The 19,234-nt window shown below is 35.0% G+C and overlaps 2 protein-coding genes across 5 annotated transcripts in view; one reads left to right on the top strand and one right to left on the bottom strand.

The window, feature by feature from the left end:
* The window catches only part of PCDH9 (protocadherin 9), a 986,051-nt gene that overhangs the window by 760,630 nt on the left and 206,187 nt on the right, over nt 1-19,234 (bottom strand). The window lies entirely within an intron of this gene.
* LOC113612397 (TSSK6-activating co-chaperone protein-like) overlaps nt 664-19,234 on the top strand; it is a 50,208-nt gene continuing 31,637 nt past the window's right edge. Inside the window, exons 1-3 of the mRNA XM_027092281.1 lie at nt 664-727; nt 3,244-3,314; nt 5,082-5,444. Coding sequence (XP_026948082.1) covers nt 664-727; nt 3,244-3,314; nt 5,082-5,444 — 498 coding nt within the window. The remainder of the gene's footprint in view (nt 728-3,243; nt 3,315-5,081; nt 5,445-19,234) is intronic.

Genomic DNA, 19,234 nt, shown 5'->3' with positions numbered 1-19,234 from the left:
AAAAAAAAAAAAAAAAAAAAAAAAAAAAAAACAGTGAAAAAAAGTAGAAGAAAACTGAAGTAAAACTAGACAATTCAAACAAAGTATACAATTAAGTGTGAATGTCTTCATTATATAAATATCTGCTCATTATAATTTGGCATTTCTATTATCTTTTCTTTCCCCTTTGCCTACATGAAATAAAAGAAACCTATTCCTTTATCTAAGTTTCAGTCTCCCTTTCCATTTCTTGTCATTCAATGTGCAATTCATTCTTATGTTACCCAATGCAGACCTAGTCAAGCTTCAAACTCAAGATGCAAAGTGACAACTGCTTAAGTTATATTGCTGTACTGAACAACTACTAGCATACAAGGAAGAATACTTTGCTCTACCTATAAGCCCTCTTTAGAAGATTAAGTGGATTTCTGCAGGAACCACTCAGAGTTTTATTTCTCTCACCTAGCACAGTGCCTGAGTACCAGACACTCAATAAATATTTAATAAATGAACGTAACAGGAAAAAAGGAATCATTAAATACTTGAGTGCATACTTAGTGACAAGTAGTATAGCTTTATTTTATTCAAGTACCCATAAAAGTTTTTGATACTAGAAGTGTCATTGAGATAAATCACATATTTTCTCCTTTTATATCTCTGGGTTTAAAAATTTTACATGCTACGATGAATGCACTAAAGGATGTGGAGGTGGCACTTTTTAACACTAATTATGATGTCATTTTCAAAGGTAAATTTTTGTTCTCTTTCTTTCAGTATACGTGTATGAAATATATCCCTTGATTTTTGTTAATATTCACCAATTGGAAAGTTAGAAAAAGTATTTATGAATTAATTAATTTGTATCTATTATTTGCCTCAAAATAATAATAGATAATTTGTATCTATTATTTGCCTCAAAATGGAAGATTTCTTCATTTCATGAAAATGCTCCAGCCTCCAAGTGCTAGGATGGACAAGGAGGTCTCTAATTAGGGACCTGAGTCAGAGCCTAGGAAGACTAGGGTATTCCACCCCAAACCCTCCTGCTCCATGGTGAAAAGCATGTAAAATAACTTTGCTACTTCTCTCCTCAGCCAGGAAATATGCATGACTTCTGTGAACACCTGTTTAACTCAACCTGCTACACTGAACATTGTAAATAACCAAAATGTGGTTTCTTTACTTTCTTGCAGGAAACAGTATCTTACTCTTCCAGTGTTCAGTCACATTTAATAAAGATGAATCTTTCCAACAATTCAACACCCTCAGCTCTTTTAAAAACAAGGAGGCCGGGGCTTCCCTGGTGGCGCAGTGGTTGAGAATCTGCCTGCCGATGCAAGGGACACGGGTTCCTGCCCCGGTCCGGGAAGATCCCGCATGACGCGGAGCGGCTGGGCCCGTGAGCCATGGCCGCTGAGCCTGCGCGCCCGGAGCCTGTGCTCCGCAACAGAAGAGGCCACAACAGTGAGAGGCCCGCGTACCGCAAAAAAAAACCCCAAAAAAAGCCAAAAAACAAGGAGGCTGACTTTTCGGAGATATTTTTTAAATTTACAAACCGTGGTGTTCTTTCCATTAGTGATAGAAAAGAGTATTGCTTGCCAATCAGACATCAAAGGCTCCCCTCCTAGGTTGAGGCTTCAGGAATGGGGGTGCAATTATTGTTGAAAGGGAAACGGATTATTTAAGATCAGCTGCTTCAGTGCCCTGATACTGTGACAGGGTCTGCAGGTGTACAGAGTTTGCCTATTGATACAAATTGAATCTGAAAATAGCAATTTATTCGCCAAATCAAGCCAATCACTGCAATGCAGTTTTCTCTTTCGGCTCTTATTTCCAACCAACCACTCTTAACGAATTTGCAACTTCTGTTTTACAGTGAACATTTCTGTTTTAGGAAGGGGATTGGGCGAGCTCTCATGGAAAGCCTTTCTTTTAGCCTTTTTAACTTTGAGGCTTTATTTTAGAAGACAGTTTGTTTATAGTTGTACTACTTAATCTGGGCAAAAATGATCAACACCTGTTCCAAATTGGTACTCCCCTCCCACACTCCTTTTTCTCTTCTCCACCAACTGCCATTTGCCTTCCATTACCCATAAAAAAGCAATCACATTAGCATCCTTTGTAACACAATTTCAAAACTTCAAAGGCACGCCAGAAATTCTAGAGTAAACTGCATCTTCTATATGCCAACATAATCAACTTCCAGGAAATGAGAAAGAACATAAAATAAAGACATATTTGAAGTGAATCTTTTGATTCTAACAGTTACTTCAAGTGACACCTAACAGCCAAGTCAAGAATTTGAAACAAGTAAATGAAAGATAGTTTACCTGAAGTGAAGCAAACAGACCAAAGAACTCTCAATTTGGATCAAAAACTGGACAACTAAATGGACCCTCTCAAAGATCTGAATCAACACACATCCCTGGCATTTTGCCAGGCTTTCCAAAGCTCCTGGATGGAGAAAGATCCACAATGGCTAAGCACAGGTTGTTGTCATGGCTACAAGCAACCAACAGAAAAAGAAAGTAGCTTAAGAAAAAGGCAGTTGGGAAACACTTAAAAGAAAAACAGGCTGGACTGGAACAAATGCATACTTAAGTGAAATTTTTAGGCAAAGACTATATTCTTTATACAGACTCAAAGAATATAAACAAAGAAAATAAATTATATCAATAACAGACCAGACTATATTTTAAGGATATCCCATTTTATGAGGTTTTCTATCTGGAGGAGAAAAAGGAAAAAAAAAAAAAAGCGAGAGGAAGATAAGGAGGAAGAGAAGTGATAGGGATAACAGTAGCTCTTGTTGCCAAAATTGTTTTCTTGGCCCTTCAGAAAAACAAAACCTTCATGCAACTGTCAGTCCATGTACTACTCTAAATTCTTTATCAGGAAGCCAACCAAATGAGAAATTTGTATTTTACCTTCAAATCAGTGTATTTTAATGTAAATGGATGATGGGAAAACATTGAGCCTTTTAGATCAAATGATATAGAACTTTAATAGTCTGGTGAAAACTTTAGCAAAGATTGACCAAAACCAGATGATTAACTATTAAAGAGCAAAAGTTTCTGTTAGAATAAGCTAACTCCCACCGTACTCAATGGCCATTGGTCATAATTTCCATGTTTAGGAGTGCCACACTCTATGGGCAACAGTGCACTGGAGCTGTTAAAACCTGTTAAATTTTCAGGAATTTTGTGATCCAGTTACTAAACACAGTCATTGTTAAAAATTAATATATAAGAACTTATGATTTAGTAAATTATATTAAAATCATTGCTTTACCAACTTTTACTCTTGTCAATGATCTCGAAGTTGTTCCATCTATTGTAAGTGTATGGTACAGATAGTATGTAATGCACCGTATGTGCATCCCTTTTCAACTCCATGCTCTGTGATATCATGTTGGTAGCTTGAAGGACTCACACCATAGAAATTACCAAATACACAGGGCTTGATTTAGTGATTTGTTGATTATCTAAACTTGAGAGTGATGGAGAAAATATTAATACAGAATAAACTTAAACTGTGTCATATCTGTAGCCATTACTTGCACATAGTAGAATAAGATGATGAAATGCTCTTCCAACATTTGAAAACTACTACCTGATTAAACAAATAAGTGCTTACATTGTTGATGAATGAATGAAGTTCTGAAATATGTCTTACTTCTCTTTTACTTCTGTTTTGACTATTAACATAAATGAAAATATCAGAAGATTCATGTCAGAAGTATACTCATTTGCCAGTTAAATGAAAATATTCTGTAAGAATCATTTGGTTATGTGAAATTTAGCATGAAATATGTTATTGTAAATTGTGAGCTATTCATTCTTTATATCAGTAAAATATGTAATAAACACGTGTCTGTGTGAGTATGTTTGTGTGTACACATGCTAGGGAAGAAGTTATTGTTTACTATGGTACTGTATTCTAACTTTCTCTTCTAAATGGACATGTGAAAATTGTTTAGCATGTTTTATCTTAACTCTTCTGTGAAAAGCCAAGCCATCTGTTATAGGACACTACTAGAACACTGGACAAATGTAATGAAAAATGAAAACTAAGTCATTTCAAATATAATTCATGAGATGACCAAGAAAATCTAATATAAATGTTTCCTTACTCTTCATTAAGTATTCAAAAATCTCTATTTCTATTGAGAGAAGCCCCTTTGTTTCATTTTTCTCTCCAGACCGCAGGAGCACATTCAAAAGTACATAATTATGATCTTGCCATTGGCATCAAAAATTAAAATATTCTCTTTGGAAAAAAATCACGTCGGAGCATGAAATTAATATTGATCTACTTAATTTCCACTTGTTGCATTCCACTATGTGCTAAGTTAAAAGCAATCCCATTTTTGAAACAGTAGACTGAATATTACTAGGGGAAGGTGGGAAGGAGTGGTTACAAAGGCTTGAGGGAACTTTTGTTGATGTTTGAGATGTCCACTATTTTGATTGTGGTAATGGTTTCGCAGGTATACCCACATTTCAAAACTGACCATTTTACTTTTTTTTTTTTTTTTTTTTTTTTGCAGTATGTGGGCCTCTCACTGTTGTGGCCTCCCCCGTTGCGGAGCACAGGCTCCAGATGCGCAGGCTCAGCGGCCATGGCTCACGGGCCCAGCCGCTCCGCGGCATGTGGGATCTTCCCGGACAGGGGCATGAACCTGTGTCCCCTGCATCGGCAGGCGGACTCAACCACTGCGCCACCAGGGAAGGCCCACAAGTTACATTTTAAACATGCACATCTTATTCCCTGTCAGTCTTACCTCAATAAATCCATTTTGAATGTTTCTAAAAGATAGGTTAAAGAATATGTATATGTGCTTTTACTACATATATTTATATATAATACTATAATATAATATAATGCTATAATATTATATAATACTATGTAATACTATAGTATTATACTATATAGCATTAGTGTTACCACTGTGTAGCTGATTTTGTGCCTGTTTTATCTTTTGTGCTATGTTCTTTTAAAAAAGTAACAAATGACTGTGCATGTGTATCAGCTACAAGGTGCTGGGATTGAGGCTTTCAATTAACACTGTAGGCATCACACCTGTTGGTGTTCAGCTGTAGCGGCGTTCTAGTCATCCTACTAATAGAAGAGACAAAGAGGAAGGTAATGCTGTGCCTCTTTGTCAAGACAAACCCTCCCGCAGCGTTATTAATCTTCAAGAAAGTTCCCCTCCAGCTACTTTCCTGAAAATCCCGACAACAAAGCTGCCCTCGGGAATTGACCACAAGCCCAAGGAATACCTAGGACTCCTAGAATGTATGTATGCCAATCTCCAGCTTCAGACCCAGCTTGCCCAACCGCAGATGGCTATTTTGGAAAGTTTAAAAGCATCCATGACACAACTGTCTCCTGGGAGAGAAAGCAAGAACTCTTCTCTCCCAGCCTTATCTCGTAATCTGTTGTTAAATCACCTCTCCAATTCAGTAAATGAATTGTGGAAAAATTTTAAAAAAGTAACAAACATTTTATGATAAACAGTTATTATGTATTTTAAAGTAAGAAAAACACTATATACATAGAATGAATTCTTTTTTTTTTTTTTTACACAGCAATACCTATTTATTTACATATTATCTATAGTTGCCTTTGCACTAGAACAGAACTGAGTAGTTGAGACAGATTATTTCACCTGCAAAGCCTGAAATATTTACTATCTGGCTTTTTACAGAAAATGTTTGTCATCCTATGAGCTAGATCAAGAAATAGTATACTATCAGCATTAAAAAAAAACCTCCCTTGTCCCCTCTCCCAGTTATAACACCGTCCCTAACCACTTTCCTGACTTCTAACACCATAAGTTACCTTTGTCTTTTTAAAAATCTCTATAGAAATGGAATTGTACATTTTTTTTTGTAACTGGCTTCTTTCATTCAATATCATATTTATAAGATTCTTCCATGTTGCCACAGGTAGAAGAACTTCATTTTCATTTCTGTAGATTATTCATAGAATGTGTACCTGAAGCAAAATGATGAAGCAGGTGAATTTGTTCTTGATACCCACTCCCATCTTTCCTTCAATTACATGTGTTCTTTTTTTGTTTTGTTTTCATTTCCACTCCCAGATAATATCAATTTTTCTCCCCTCCCCCAACCAGTCCCTCAATCCTCTCCCAGTACTTCCGAGCACTGCTAAGGATTAATGTGCTAGCTGATTGCATTTCAATAAGCAAAACATATTCATTCTATACATAGAATGAATTCATTTTTAAAGTGAGAAACTTAGAGAAAAAAGATAAAGATGTTTAACTATTAAAGTTAGTTAACCTAAGACTTATGAGACTACAAATTTTAAACTTTCCTTTCTTGTACTTTCATTCTTAATATGTTTTTCTTCTATATATTTTAATAATACCTGTTACTTCTCTACATTGAAAAATATGTCATTTTAATACCTATTTACAGTACACACACACTGACACCTTAGAATAAATGACACCTTAATTTTGATGGATTACCTATAAATTTAAATAAGGGCTAGACAAATTTTGACATCTTCGAAGAGTTTTATTCTTTCTTAACTTAAAGTTTGACTATTAGAGTTGAATTAATCAGAAAGATAATTCTGGCAAAATTATGTTGGTCTGAAATAAAATTACCTTCTAAAAATAGCTTATATGAATTCTGTAATTTTAAACAAGTCTGTTAATATATTTTTTATCAATTTCTTGATTTATTCAATAAATATTTTGACTTAAACACTGATTATGCAAAAATGAATGAAAAAGTGATCTGCTGTCATGGAACTCATAATATCAAGGCAAGACAGATGAAATTATAATTTTGATAAAATACTTTAAAAACTGTTGGAATTTTTTCTTATCAGGAAAGGAGAGCAGAAAGAGAGGAGAATATATCTTCCTCCAATTTGTCCTGAGATGAAATTTATATGTAAAAAGCTGTGCAAAGTTAGAATCATGAGAAAAATATAATGGCTTCTTAAAAACAATGTTAATACTGTCTTTTGTAAGTTTTCACACCTTCTAATTATGTAATTCTTGAAAATATCCTATGTAGACTCTCGTGGAGGCCTGTCCTCAACCATAAAGAATTATCTACCTTTTTCAATATCTGCTATCTTTCCACCCCTTCTAAAAAGTGCTTCAGTGGTTAACCTCTTCATTCAAAAGCTAATATATCCCTACGTTCCCTACAAAGCAGTTTCCTTTACTGGCATAATTCCCCACCTGTGTTTTAAGAGCCTTGACTACGTTGTTTTGCCTTTTAGTTTGCAATGTGCTTTTGAATGATCAATATGCATTACGGAACCATGCTTATTCATTGTTTTTTTCCAACCAGAAAAACACATTGCAATTCTGGCGAGAACATTTAAACATAAATAATACTACTCACCTAGTGCAACCTCTCATTACTCTCCATTTTTCAACTCCCAAACTCAAAGATTTCAGTTTGGTTTTCTATAATTATTTTTTCATTCTTTCCAGGTAACTTTCTCAGTTTAATAAATAATATTTGGAATCCCTTTATCTTCCTGTCAAAATCATTGTAAAAATGAACAGAGGGGGCTTCCCTGGTGGCGCAGTGGTTGAGAGTCCGCCTGCCGATGCAGGGAACACGGGTTCGTGCCCCCATCCGGAAAGATCCCACATGCCGCGGAGCGGCTGGGCCCGTGAGCCATGACCGCTGAGCCTGCGCGCCCGGAGTCTGTGCTCCGCAACGGGAGAGACCACAACAGTGAGAGACCCGCGTACCAAAAAAGAAAAAAAAAAAAAAAATGAACAGAGGCCTTGGGACACTGACAACTTCACAATTTTTGAGCCAGCCACTTTTCTTGCTGGCTTAGTGAGCCCATTACAGAAAAAGACTGCATGTTGTCTTGCATGAGTAGAAGAAGAATGTCCCAGGTGTACCCTGCATTGGACCTATAGCTTTAGACCAATAGCAAAAAAACATCTTCCATGAGCACAAATAAGCAAAGTGGAAGACAGTAAATTGTTCCCGTAATTCAGACTGCTTAGAAGAGCCTCTAAGACCCAGCACTCTTTCACAGAGTAGGTAATTTCAACTGAGATTGAGTATACTTCTGCCAGAATCCAGGTGCCTTCTGCCTGAAATACTCTTTATGAAAAGATTAGTTTGTTCTTCATACCTCCTTAGAGCCTGTACCCTGCAGGTTGAGGGTCTCTCCCTCCATATGTTAAAGTTTACCTCCACTCTTCTCCCATTGCTAATTAAGGGTGTTGTCTGACGACTTAGGAAGAAAAATTCCAATTTTTTTACAACACAATCAAAAGTAGCAGATATAAGAAAATCTAATACATCCACAACTCCTAAAGTAAGTTTATTTATTTAGTATTTAAACAAGTCACTCACAGTAATCTATTCAAACTACTAGTAACACTGATTGATACAGGAAACTTAGACTAACTAGCCCTAAAATTACATGTTATGTTTTCAAAGTTGACATTTTGAGAGTAAAATAAAGAAAAAGAATTACTGCTTCACACTGACTTTGTATTCAAAGCATAAATGAGTGAAAAAATCGAACGATTTATAAAGCTTTGAGAGAGCTGTAATATTGCCTCTTTATTTATGTTTTTTTGTTCAGCCATAACCTACTTTGAAAGCAGGTGTTAAGAAAAGAACCAATAATGAAAACACAGTGTAATCTAAAGCTGGAAACATCCATATTTTTTGTAATGAGCAAACAGATAAAAAACAAGTTATTTCAAAAAATTAAAATATATGTATATATAATGAAGTTAAAAATTATCCATATTTTCTGCAGCTTACAATAACAATTTCTTCCAGAACTTTTAACTCTTTTCTTACCTGTAAAATCCAATTCAAGTAACACATGTACCCTCCAAAATACCTTGTTATTCTATGTTTAAAATATAATTTTATAAGGTATTGCATTTTTCATTGTTTGAGTATTTATAGATCTCTTTTCCATTATTTATGTCTGAAATATTTGCCATGCTAGGGTACTTTATGGAGAATTAACAATATTTGTATTGTTTTTGATTTATTATTACAGAGTTAAGAGAAGCTACCTTTGGAAACTACTCTTTTCAAAGAGACAGAGCCCTTCTGGTCTTACTAAGACTTCATATGATTTTGTAGAAATTTGCCAATGAAAAATAGAGGAAAAAATAATTTCAAAACAAATGTTCACAAAAGTTTTAATAAGAGGAACAATTCTACAGAGAGCACAGGTGCACTTGTACTGGCAAGAATTTTGCAATTAGCCATTGGGCTTCCAGTGGAAGTTGTTAGAAAAGCCAGCAATCATAAACTGTAGATGTGAAGGCAATTGCTAAATGTTTTTTTTTTAAATTAAAATGTCAGCTTTAATAAGAAAAATTTAAGAAGTAAATATTTTCAATTTAGAGAAGTATAACATTGTTTGTATTTATGCAAAAATTCTGTTGATATTAAAAAAGAAAATGGTCTCCTTTGTCCTAAGGTTTATACCTAAAACCAGAATGTTATTACATGTTATTGACACAGTTTGAATGAGACTCATTATAAGACTATTTGGACAAATTTCTGTGCTATTTTTTTTAGTTTGAGTTAAAAGTAAACTGTGAAAGCATGAGTACCATTAGCTATATTGTATAAAGGGCACAAAATTTAAGAAGATAGTTTTTAATACATATATGAGGATTGATGCTGTTCCAGGCAAGTTGCTGAGTAACAATTTGAAGAGCTTGCCTCCTAAGTACAGCAATCTGTTTTGAAGCAATGTTTTGAAGCAGTAAGAATCAGTTATTAGTTGTAGACCTATCAGAATGTTTTTTATAGTTTGCAAAATCTGAGTCCCTGAATTCTAGCATTGACTCATGTTTTTAGTCTGTTTGTTAAGTTTCCTTCTAAATTGTTAAAAAAAAAAATTACATAGGTCTGAGGAAACCCTTGGAATACAAGCTGGGCACACTACCCTGACTTTTGGTCCACATTTTTTTTTTTGCCATTCCTTCAACATAAATGTACAAGTAAGGAGGCTATAATAGTCACCTTCATACCAATGAGAATTAGAATTTCTCTCTTTCTTTCTGTTGTGATTATTTATTATAAAATAGTACATCTATCTTTTTACTGGATTTTGAAGCAGGATAATGATATATTTTCCATGTTAGAGTTGTGGGTGACTGCAACGAAAAGTTAATGTTCATATATATGATAGCACCAGGTAAGCAATGAAAAGGTAATAATGAAGGGGGATAAAAGGAACTAACCCAATGTTCAGGCAGTGTTTTTTCAAAGATACAGAGGGGCTGAGTTCATCTGTCACAGATGAGACACAAAGGACTGAAGGAAAAAAAATGGAACATTAATAGGAAAAATTGCTGTTATCCAATCTCTGGGAAGACAGATGTTGGAACGGTGTGCTATGAAGGTATGTTGATTTAAAGAATGTCTTTCTGCCTGGAACAAGGGTGTGAAGCCATGATAATCAGTGCTGTGACAGGTGTCTTATGATCTTTAAAGGAGGACAAGAGAATTTTGAAAATTCTACCCTTCACAAATGCTATATTCACATCACTGAGTCACTGGTCCCTGGAACTGCCTACCTCTCTGATATCTGTGATATGAAATTATTAAATGTCTTTATTGCTTAAGGAATATTTGATTGAGTCTTCTTATACTGGAAATCATTCCCAGACAGTCTGTGAAGCAAGACATTCAGTATCTTTTGAACACTTAATGTGCATTTCAATTCAGTGTTGATAAAACAATAAATGAGACATCTATTTACTGAAGACAGCAAGGATTAGAAAGAAATTCAGACTCAAATTATTTTATAAGAAAATCACTGTTACAACTTACAAACTTGAAAAGGATGGTGTTTTATTTTAATTTTCATAAATAAAATGGACAGCAATATACTCATACATTTTATACTATTTGAACTGTGAATAATAGCATACATATATAATAATCTAAGGCCAGTTCATTACATTTTCAATACACTCATCCTGCCTATGACATTCATACCAAAATCTTCATTATTGGTGAAGTGGGATTTTACTAATGATCTTCCAGCTTGTTTTGTTAAAGAAAAACAAAAACATAAACCAATGGACACTGTAAAATACATATTTGTGCTCTACCTGTGCCATCCTGGGCCCAGGAAACTACATGGTGGAACCAACTCTGAAGGAATAAATATAGTAAAACATTTTTTTTTTTTCTGAAAAATATACTGTGACATTGCTTAGGTCTAAAGTTTTCATGCTAGATTGTTCTTCCATTTCTTAAAATTTTATCTGTTCAAAACAATTTAAACTATTCAAAGTATAATTTAATGCACATAAGTTCAGAGATATCTCACTGCTGAAAGTTTAGTCTATTTGTTTTACTATCTTAGTCAATCCTAGAATAATATTTCATTCCTACAGAAAAGAATTGCATGATTACATAATGAATATAGTGGTCTTGAAATATTGTGCTCTGTTTGTTGTGTGTGCACATATACACATATGCATATATGTATATTCATGTATCTGTACATGCATACCTTGTTATTACATAATGCTTAAAGAGAGGAAAATGCAGGTTCAGTGATTATCAAATAATTTTTAATTTCTTCATGACATTTTTGAAGTTCAAAGCTGAAACATTTGCTCAGTTGTTTCACAATTAGATTTCACACCAGAGGTATGCCACAGGATACAGTGGCAGGCAGGTATGTACAGTCCAAATTGTGCAAGTCACGTAGAGGGCATGTGTCTCTTTCCAAAATGTCCTATCAAGGTTTATTCTTATATGGATGTGCTAGACATAACATTTACTTGTATATATATATATATATATATATATATATATATATATATATATATATACATTGTACATTAATAGATATAATCCCCACTTCAATTCTTCTATTGTATTTACTCAGAATTCCCATAATGGCTGAATTATGTTCATAGAGTTAATACACAGTTTCTAATTTCTTAAGCGAACACCTGCAGCTGTTCATTACAACATTATGCTTCTCTTAACTTTTGAACCTTTTAAAACTAAACTCAGAAATTGGACTTCAATAAAAACGAAGACTGCTTCAAATACATAAATATGCAAGATATAATTATATGATTTAAACTATATGTTAAAATTATATTATGAAAATTAAATTATATATTAATTTTTGATTTGTTAGGGAAAAAAATGGATGGTAATTATGAGAAGGCACCTAAGGTAAATTTGAACATGAATTAATTAACTTTGCTTGGAATCAAGAAATCTCCCCACCAAATTTGTCTTCACAACAATCTCAAAAAACTGAAGAAGAAAAAATATATCAGAGCAAACATATCACTACTTCCACAGCACTACTTACAGCCAGGATGAGAACTGTTGTCCTATCTGTGCATAAAATAATACAAATATTTAGAAATTTAGCACATAATCCAACATTTGTTCTTGGTTGATTTTCTCATCTGCTTAAAATTATCTGACCACACTCTGATTTTAACCTTGAAAACTTATAGACATAAATCATTAAAACTGTTCCAAACAATAAAATGTTAAAATATGACAAAAAAGAACAACTCTTATATATTTTCAAAGCTCTGATAGATTTTCTCTTTTCAAAGTGATTAGTCATGCTGTTGTCGGAAATTGGAACAGCACAGGAGCATTTTAGGAGAGTCACTGTCTGTTCTAAATCTAAAAAGGAAAAACATGAAATGCCACATCTCATAATAAACAAAATGTATTCAGACACAACTGTAAGGAGGAATATTTTGTAGGGGAATGCGTGTGCCTTTCACAAAAATGTTGTAGGTACTGTGAGATTGGTTTTGCCCCACTGTTTCATGTTTTATCTGTATTTATAAGCTAAAGTACAATTCCCCAAATCAAGTTTCCAGCCATTCAAATCTCTATTCCTACATAAAGCTGTAAACCCACTAATCTCTCAGCCTTTTGATAAGTCAACACTGTAATCAATAGCATGCTGCCTTTAGGTCTCAGGGGCATCCTTTGATTAATACAAGTTTTCCAAGAGAAACATATGAGAATCATATCATTGCAACTGCATCAGACTGTCATGAAACTTTGGGAAACTGAGACATTCAAGGGAAATGTGAAAATGAACAGTAGTAGATAAATGTCAATTTCAGAGGTTTGGACATTTTGTTATATTTAAATTAAAGGCGATGTTATTTTGGTTCCTTCCTGCTCTAAACATGCTGGTTTTCTCTTTTAGGAGATTCTGATAAAATATGTGATCATCCCTTGCCAACATTTTCAATTCCTCTTCTGTGCAGACAGCGGGGTTTATATGATAAAATTTTAATGACCATGGACCTGCATAGCAAGCTAGGCACTGGCACATTTTCAATAAGGCTATGCATTTGTTAAGACTGGCATTGGGTGGAATTCTCTAAGTGGAAGCCATCATGGCTTGAAAAGCAGGCTTAGTAGTCATAGAAGCTGCTCCGGAGAAAGCATCATTATCATGCAGCAGTCGTGGGATGAAATGGGGATTTACGAATCACTGCCAAGGAAACTAAATTACGGGCTGTAAATTAAAACTGGGGTTTAACATATACCTGACACTAGGCTGGAGGATCTAGTTTTCAGATTACCCCACAGACTTAGTTAAAAGCAGCTTTAGAGTACCCTTCAATCCCTGATACATTCCCTTCATCTTTCCACAAAATCCTACACTATTTTCTGGTTACAGTGTCATAAGGGGGAAAAGTCTAAATCAACTCAGGAGAGGTTTTGGATTTCTTTTTAACTTCTTTTCAACTCCAGGTTAAGTAGTGTTGGAACTGGGGGAAAAATGCTCACTTTATTAATGTTAAATCATGAAGTTATGGTACTTGCTTGGTTTGCACAGAAATGGTTTTGGGGCTTGGCTTCTTGATTCATATATGTATCTTCAACCCTGAGCCTGGGTATATTTACACTTTCTGTAGGTTTACTGTAGCTATTCTATGAACAGATAGAAAAATCCACTATACATTTTAGATTTTAAAAATGCTATTTAAAGATTTGTTGTTGTTCTGCATAACTATGGCCATCTTTATGAACTCTTATGATCCCAAGTATAAACACAAAATCTGAAGGCTTGATTCCAAATCTGTATGTACCATCTTACAGAAATGATCAGGTGTCTGTTGAGTACACAATGCTATTCTTGTTTTGTTGTATAAATCTGATACTAGGAGAGTTCTATCTGTGAGAACTATATTGCAGCTTTCACATGACAGAAATATTTTGAAAGTTCTCCTCTGGCACCAAGCACACTATCACAGAGCATAGAAATGAGAGATGGAAACTCTCAGATAGGTCATGGTTCAGGACTGTTCCATTTCATAAATGAAAATTTATTACTGCTATTCTTCAGTATCTTAGAAAGATAAAATTAACTGGATCTTCTTCTAGTAAAAACGACCAGTTTGAGAATGTAGGGGAAGAGTTTATTTACCCCCATAAACCTTAAGTCTTGGCCAATGGAGAAATGTCTTTCTGAGAAATAAGAATATCAGAATATTGGCATACAGAGTGATTTTTTGGTAATAAAAATAGTGAAAAGTTTACTGTAATGGAAATGAAAAGACTGTGGTGGTGAGAGGGCTGGAGGAAAGACTTTAAATATTAGAATATTGTTGTGAGATAGTACAGTAAGGAAAAGAATTCCCAGAAGCTTAACATTAAGGTATAAATAACAGTTCATATGGAAATGATGAAAACAGCTGTTAAACAGAAATCACAAATGCTTTAAAATAAGTTACAAAAATTCCACTTGAAATCAAGAACTCACTTAGAATCCAAGGAAATCACCTCTGATAATGGCTGCCAGTATAAGAAATTGTTTGGGGTTTTATACTATAAAATGAATTAAATTTTAATTTAAGATGAACGTTTTTGGAGCAAAAATATTATAACAGTGATTACATTATGAAAAGACACATACCTCAAACATTTTCCAGATATATTTTAAGATCACTGTAGATCTGAGAGAGTATGAATAAAATGATTGTAAACATAATTACTGTAGATAAGTATAGTAATTTAAATGCACATGTATATGTTTAGGATTTTAGAAAACTGCAATCAGGTGTGATGTTTATAGTATTAATTTTTAAAGATAATTGATCATAAGGTAATAACATAGTAGATTGCCTTAACAAACATACACATGCCCCAAATCTAAGTTAATTAAATTTGAACCAAACTGTATCCAATTCCTGATGAAATTACAAATCTAATACTTAAAAACACCTAGTCAAATAATCTACTCTTTCCCATGATAGTAAAGCACTTAATAATAATCCATTAATAAGACTTTTTTTTTTTTTTTTTTTTGCTGTACACGGGCCTCTCACTGCTGTGACCTCTCCCGTCGCGGAGCACTGGCTCCGGACGCGCAGGCTCAGCGGCCATGGCTCACGGGCCCAGCCGCTCCGCGGCATGCGGGATCTTCCCGGACCGGGGCACGAACCCGTGTCCCCTGCATCGGCAGGCGGACTCTCAACCACTGCGCCACCAGAGAAGTCCCATTAATATGACTTTTTATAAAAATAAACATTGAGATCATATTGAAAACCTGGAAATATGTTTTTCAATAACCAATGGCTTATGAAATTTTTAATCTAAGTAAAAACAGTGGGAGCAGGGAAGAGTGTTGCCAGGAAGAAATACTTAATACATTTTGCTGCTAAAAGGTTAGTATTTTGGGGAAACAATATAGATTCATCTATGCAAATAAAAAAGTTACAGTTTGAATAAATAATTAACTACCAAAGACATAAAAATACTTATTTTTATTTCAGAAGGAAAACTACTCTTCCAAGACTTAAAAAATTAAGTATCCTATATTCACTTTGAATATTTTTCTCCATTATAATTGTTAATTTTGAATGAGGTATGAAACATTGATAGATATATTTTAAATTAAAATGAGAATTTACATACCTTATATATGCAAATGCACGGCTCCAAATGAACATGCTAATGTTTGGGGCATATCAGGCAGAGTAGGCATTTTGTTTGTTTGTTTTGCCTTCCCAGGATCACTTTCCCCTTCAAGGAGTCCCCCTCCCCAACAGTCAGTCCAAGAATGTCAGATAGAGCTGACCACAAACACATCCCTTCCTGATCGAAGTTTGGACAAATGACACAGGTCTGGCCATTCACAATATTTGATCTACTAATCACACTGACTAGTTAAGCCTGGAGCATTTGATTTGAGCCACGGTAATGAAATTCTCTTTCTGGACTCTTTCTAAAACAGCAAAGATAGAATAACTAACACTTAGGAAATGTTAAGTAAGTGTATGGCCTTCTAGACACTGCCTGTAATAGCTAATGTAATCCTCCTGATAACCTCACATTTTTTTTTTTTTTTAGGTGAAGAAGAAAAGAATAACTTTATTGCTTTGCCAGGCAAAGGGGGCCACAGCAGGCTAATGCTCTCAAAATTATGTGTCCCACCTTGGAGGGAGTAGTGAGAAGTTTTATAGTAATCGTTCAAAGAGGGTGTGTTAGGCTCGTGAACATTCTTCTGATTGGTTGGTGGGGAGGTAAGTGGGAGGTTGGTGGCATCATCAACCTTCTGGTTCCAATCGGTCTGGGGTGATAACCTCACTTTTAATAAGCAGGTAGGGAGTAGAGGTGGCCAAGGAACACTAAGTGAAAAGAGCCTTACTAGAAAGAAAGCCTCAATGGAGCAGAGTTGATCTAGAGATGGGAAATAAAAGGAAAGCCCAGGTACTGACAACATTATTCGAGCAACAGGACATAGCTGACACTCAAGTCAATGCAGCCAATGCCTGAACTTTTCAATACTATCAGCCAATATGTTCCCTTTTATGTTTAAAAACAGTCGGTACAGTTGGATACTGTTTCTTAGAGTGAAAAATATCTTGATGAAAAAAGTAGGATAATGTATTACTTTTTTTTTTTTTTTTTTTTTTTTTTTTGCGGTACGCGGGCCTCTCACTGTTGTGGCCTCTCCCGTTGCGGAGCACAGGCCCCGGACGCACAGGCTCAGCGGCCGTGGCTCACGGGCCCAGCCGCTCTGCAGCATGTGGGATCCTCCAGGACCGGGGCACGAACCCGTGTCCTCTGCATCGGCAGGCGGACTCTCAACCACTGCGCCACCAGGGAAGCCCTACTTTTGAATTTTTATTTCATTTAATTATTATATTTATATTTCCTTTAATGTTCTATATGCAATTCAGTAGACATGCAATGTCTAGATAGATGATAGATAGATATTATAGGTAGATAGATAGATAGATAGATAGATAGGAAGAAAGAGTGATTGAGAGAGGAGACTTAGAACTTTAATCTCAAATGAAGAGGAGTTTGCTTACTGGAAAGACAGAAATGAAAGGTCTTTGTTTTCTCTCCCTGCCTCTTCACTAACTTTTCCAAGACTGGATTGTTATAAGAATCTATGAAACAGGTACCATAATAACGTGGCAGAAATAAATGCTCACAAACAATTGCATTTGCTCCCTTATGTGTTCAACCCCCAGCATTACACAAGGTCATGTGACTACTTCTGGCCACTGAACTGTGATCTAAGTGAAGTGTGTCACCTCTAGGTTTTGACTACAGAAAACACACACACACAATTCTCCATTCCCTTTCTATTTTGTTGCTCTGGCAAAGCCCCTAGGTTCCCAAAGGTGCATCTCCAGTATGGGCTCATATTGTCATCCTGGATCCCTGAATAACTGTGTGGAGTGGAGGTGTTCTGTTATGCATGGGGTTTGTAGAACAAATGAGAAGTTTCGTGATGTTGAATCTCTGAGATCTTGCAATTTGGGGAGAGGTGAATTGTTTTATTTTACTACAACATGACCTAACCTATCCTGATAATTGCAACACCTCTGTACTTTTGCTGGAAATAAGCTATAGAAGACAGTCTCCTGAGTTCACTCTATCTCTATAATCTCCTTTAAGTCAAACAGAATATACATTCACTTAATATCAAGTAATTAATATACAATTTTGGTTAAAAATGTGTTTTCAATTGTGTTTTCCTGATTAGTGACTTAAGTTCTTATTTAAGATAAAGCCACTTCTTCTCCTGTTACTAAATACATTCCAGAGAAGAAAAACAACACAAAACCACAAAGCAAAATCAAGTATCTAACTGAAAAAGAAAATAAAATGACCAAAACAAATATAAAATCAGTCATGTGTTATCACTAGGATAACTGCAAACAAAAACAACTCTCTGAAATTTTCCTTTTTAACAAGCTGGGCTGACGTCATATACAGATAACTTTCAGTCTTTACATTAGCAATTCTCTTTCTCACTATTCATTCCAAAACAAACACTGCTTGTCTACTATGTGCCAGCCACAATGAGAGTATCAGAAATACAATGACAAATGGTGCTTAGCTCCAAGAGTTCAGGGTTTAGTAGAAAAACAGACAAGAAAATAAGCTATTAGAATGTGCTGTGCTGCGCTCTAACAGAGGTATGGAATGAACTTGCAGGAGCCCTGTGGAGAAAAACCCAATGCTTCCTAAGGAATGCTGGGCTAGAAATTACATTAAAGGTTCTCCCTGACAATCTTTGCAGATAAAAGAGAGTTTGCCATATACAAATATTAATTACAGTGAGTACATGAAAACAGATGAATTTAAAAGGCCATCAAGTTGTGAGAAAATAAGTCATATTTAGAGAATTTTAAGAAACTCCATATAATTGGGACATGGAATTCATATAAAAATCAGCTATATCATATTCAAAAGAAAAAGAAAAAAATATGTCAAATGTCATGCAAAAGATTTGGGACTTTACACTCAAGGGATAGGAAATTACTTACAATTTTACGCTGGAAGAGGACATGCCAAATTTTTGTTTAGAAAGCTCTTCCTGGAAGTAATTTGGAGATTGTAGCACTGGGGGAAGAGATGTAAGGCTGAGACAGAGGTTGGCATCTATTGCAATAGTCCATGTAAAGAATGATTAGGGATTGAAGCAAGCCAGTTGAAATAGACATAGGAGTACTGTATGAATTTAAGTGATACATCAATAAGACTTAATGACCCAGCAATTCTACTCCTAGGTTTATATCTGAAAAAAACAAAAACACTAATTCCAAAAGATACACACACCATATGTTCATAGTGGCATTATTCATAATTGCCAAGATATGGAAGTAACTTAAGTGTCCATCAACAGATGAATGGATAAGGAAGTTGTGGTATATGTGTATACATACACACACACACACACACACACACACACACACACACACACACACACA

The sequence above is a fragment of the Aethalodelphis obliquidens genome, unplaced genomic scaffold (genome assembly GCF_003676395.1).
Source record: "Aethalodelphis obliquidens isolate GAN/ISIS:26980383/991018 unplaced genomic scaffold, ASM367639v1 scaffold76, whole genome shotgun sequence".
In the NCBI taxonomy this organism is placed as follows: domain Eukaryota; kingdom Metazoa; phylum Chordata; class Mammalia; order Artiodactyla; family Delphinidae; genus Aethalodelphis; species Aethalodelphis obliquidens.
This window is presented reverse-complemented; position numbering and strand designations above follow the sequence as displayed.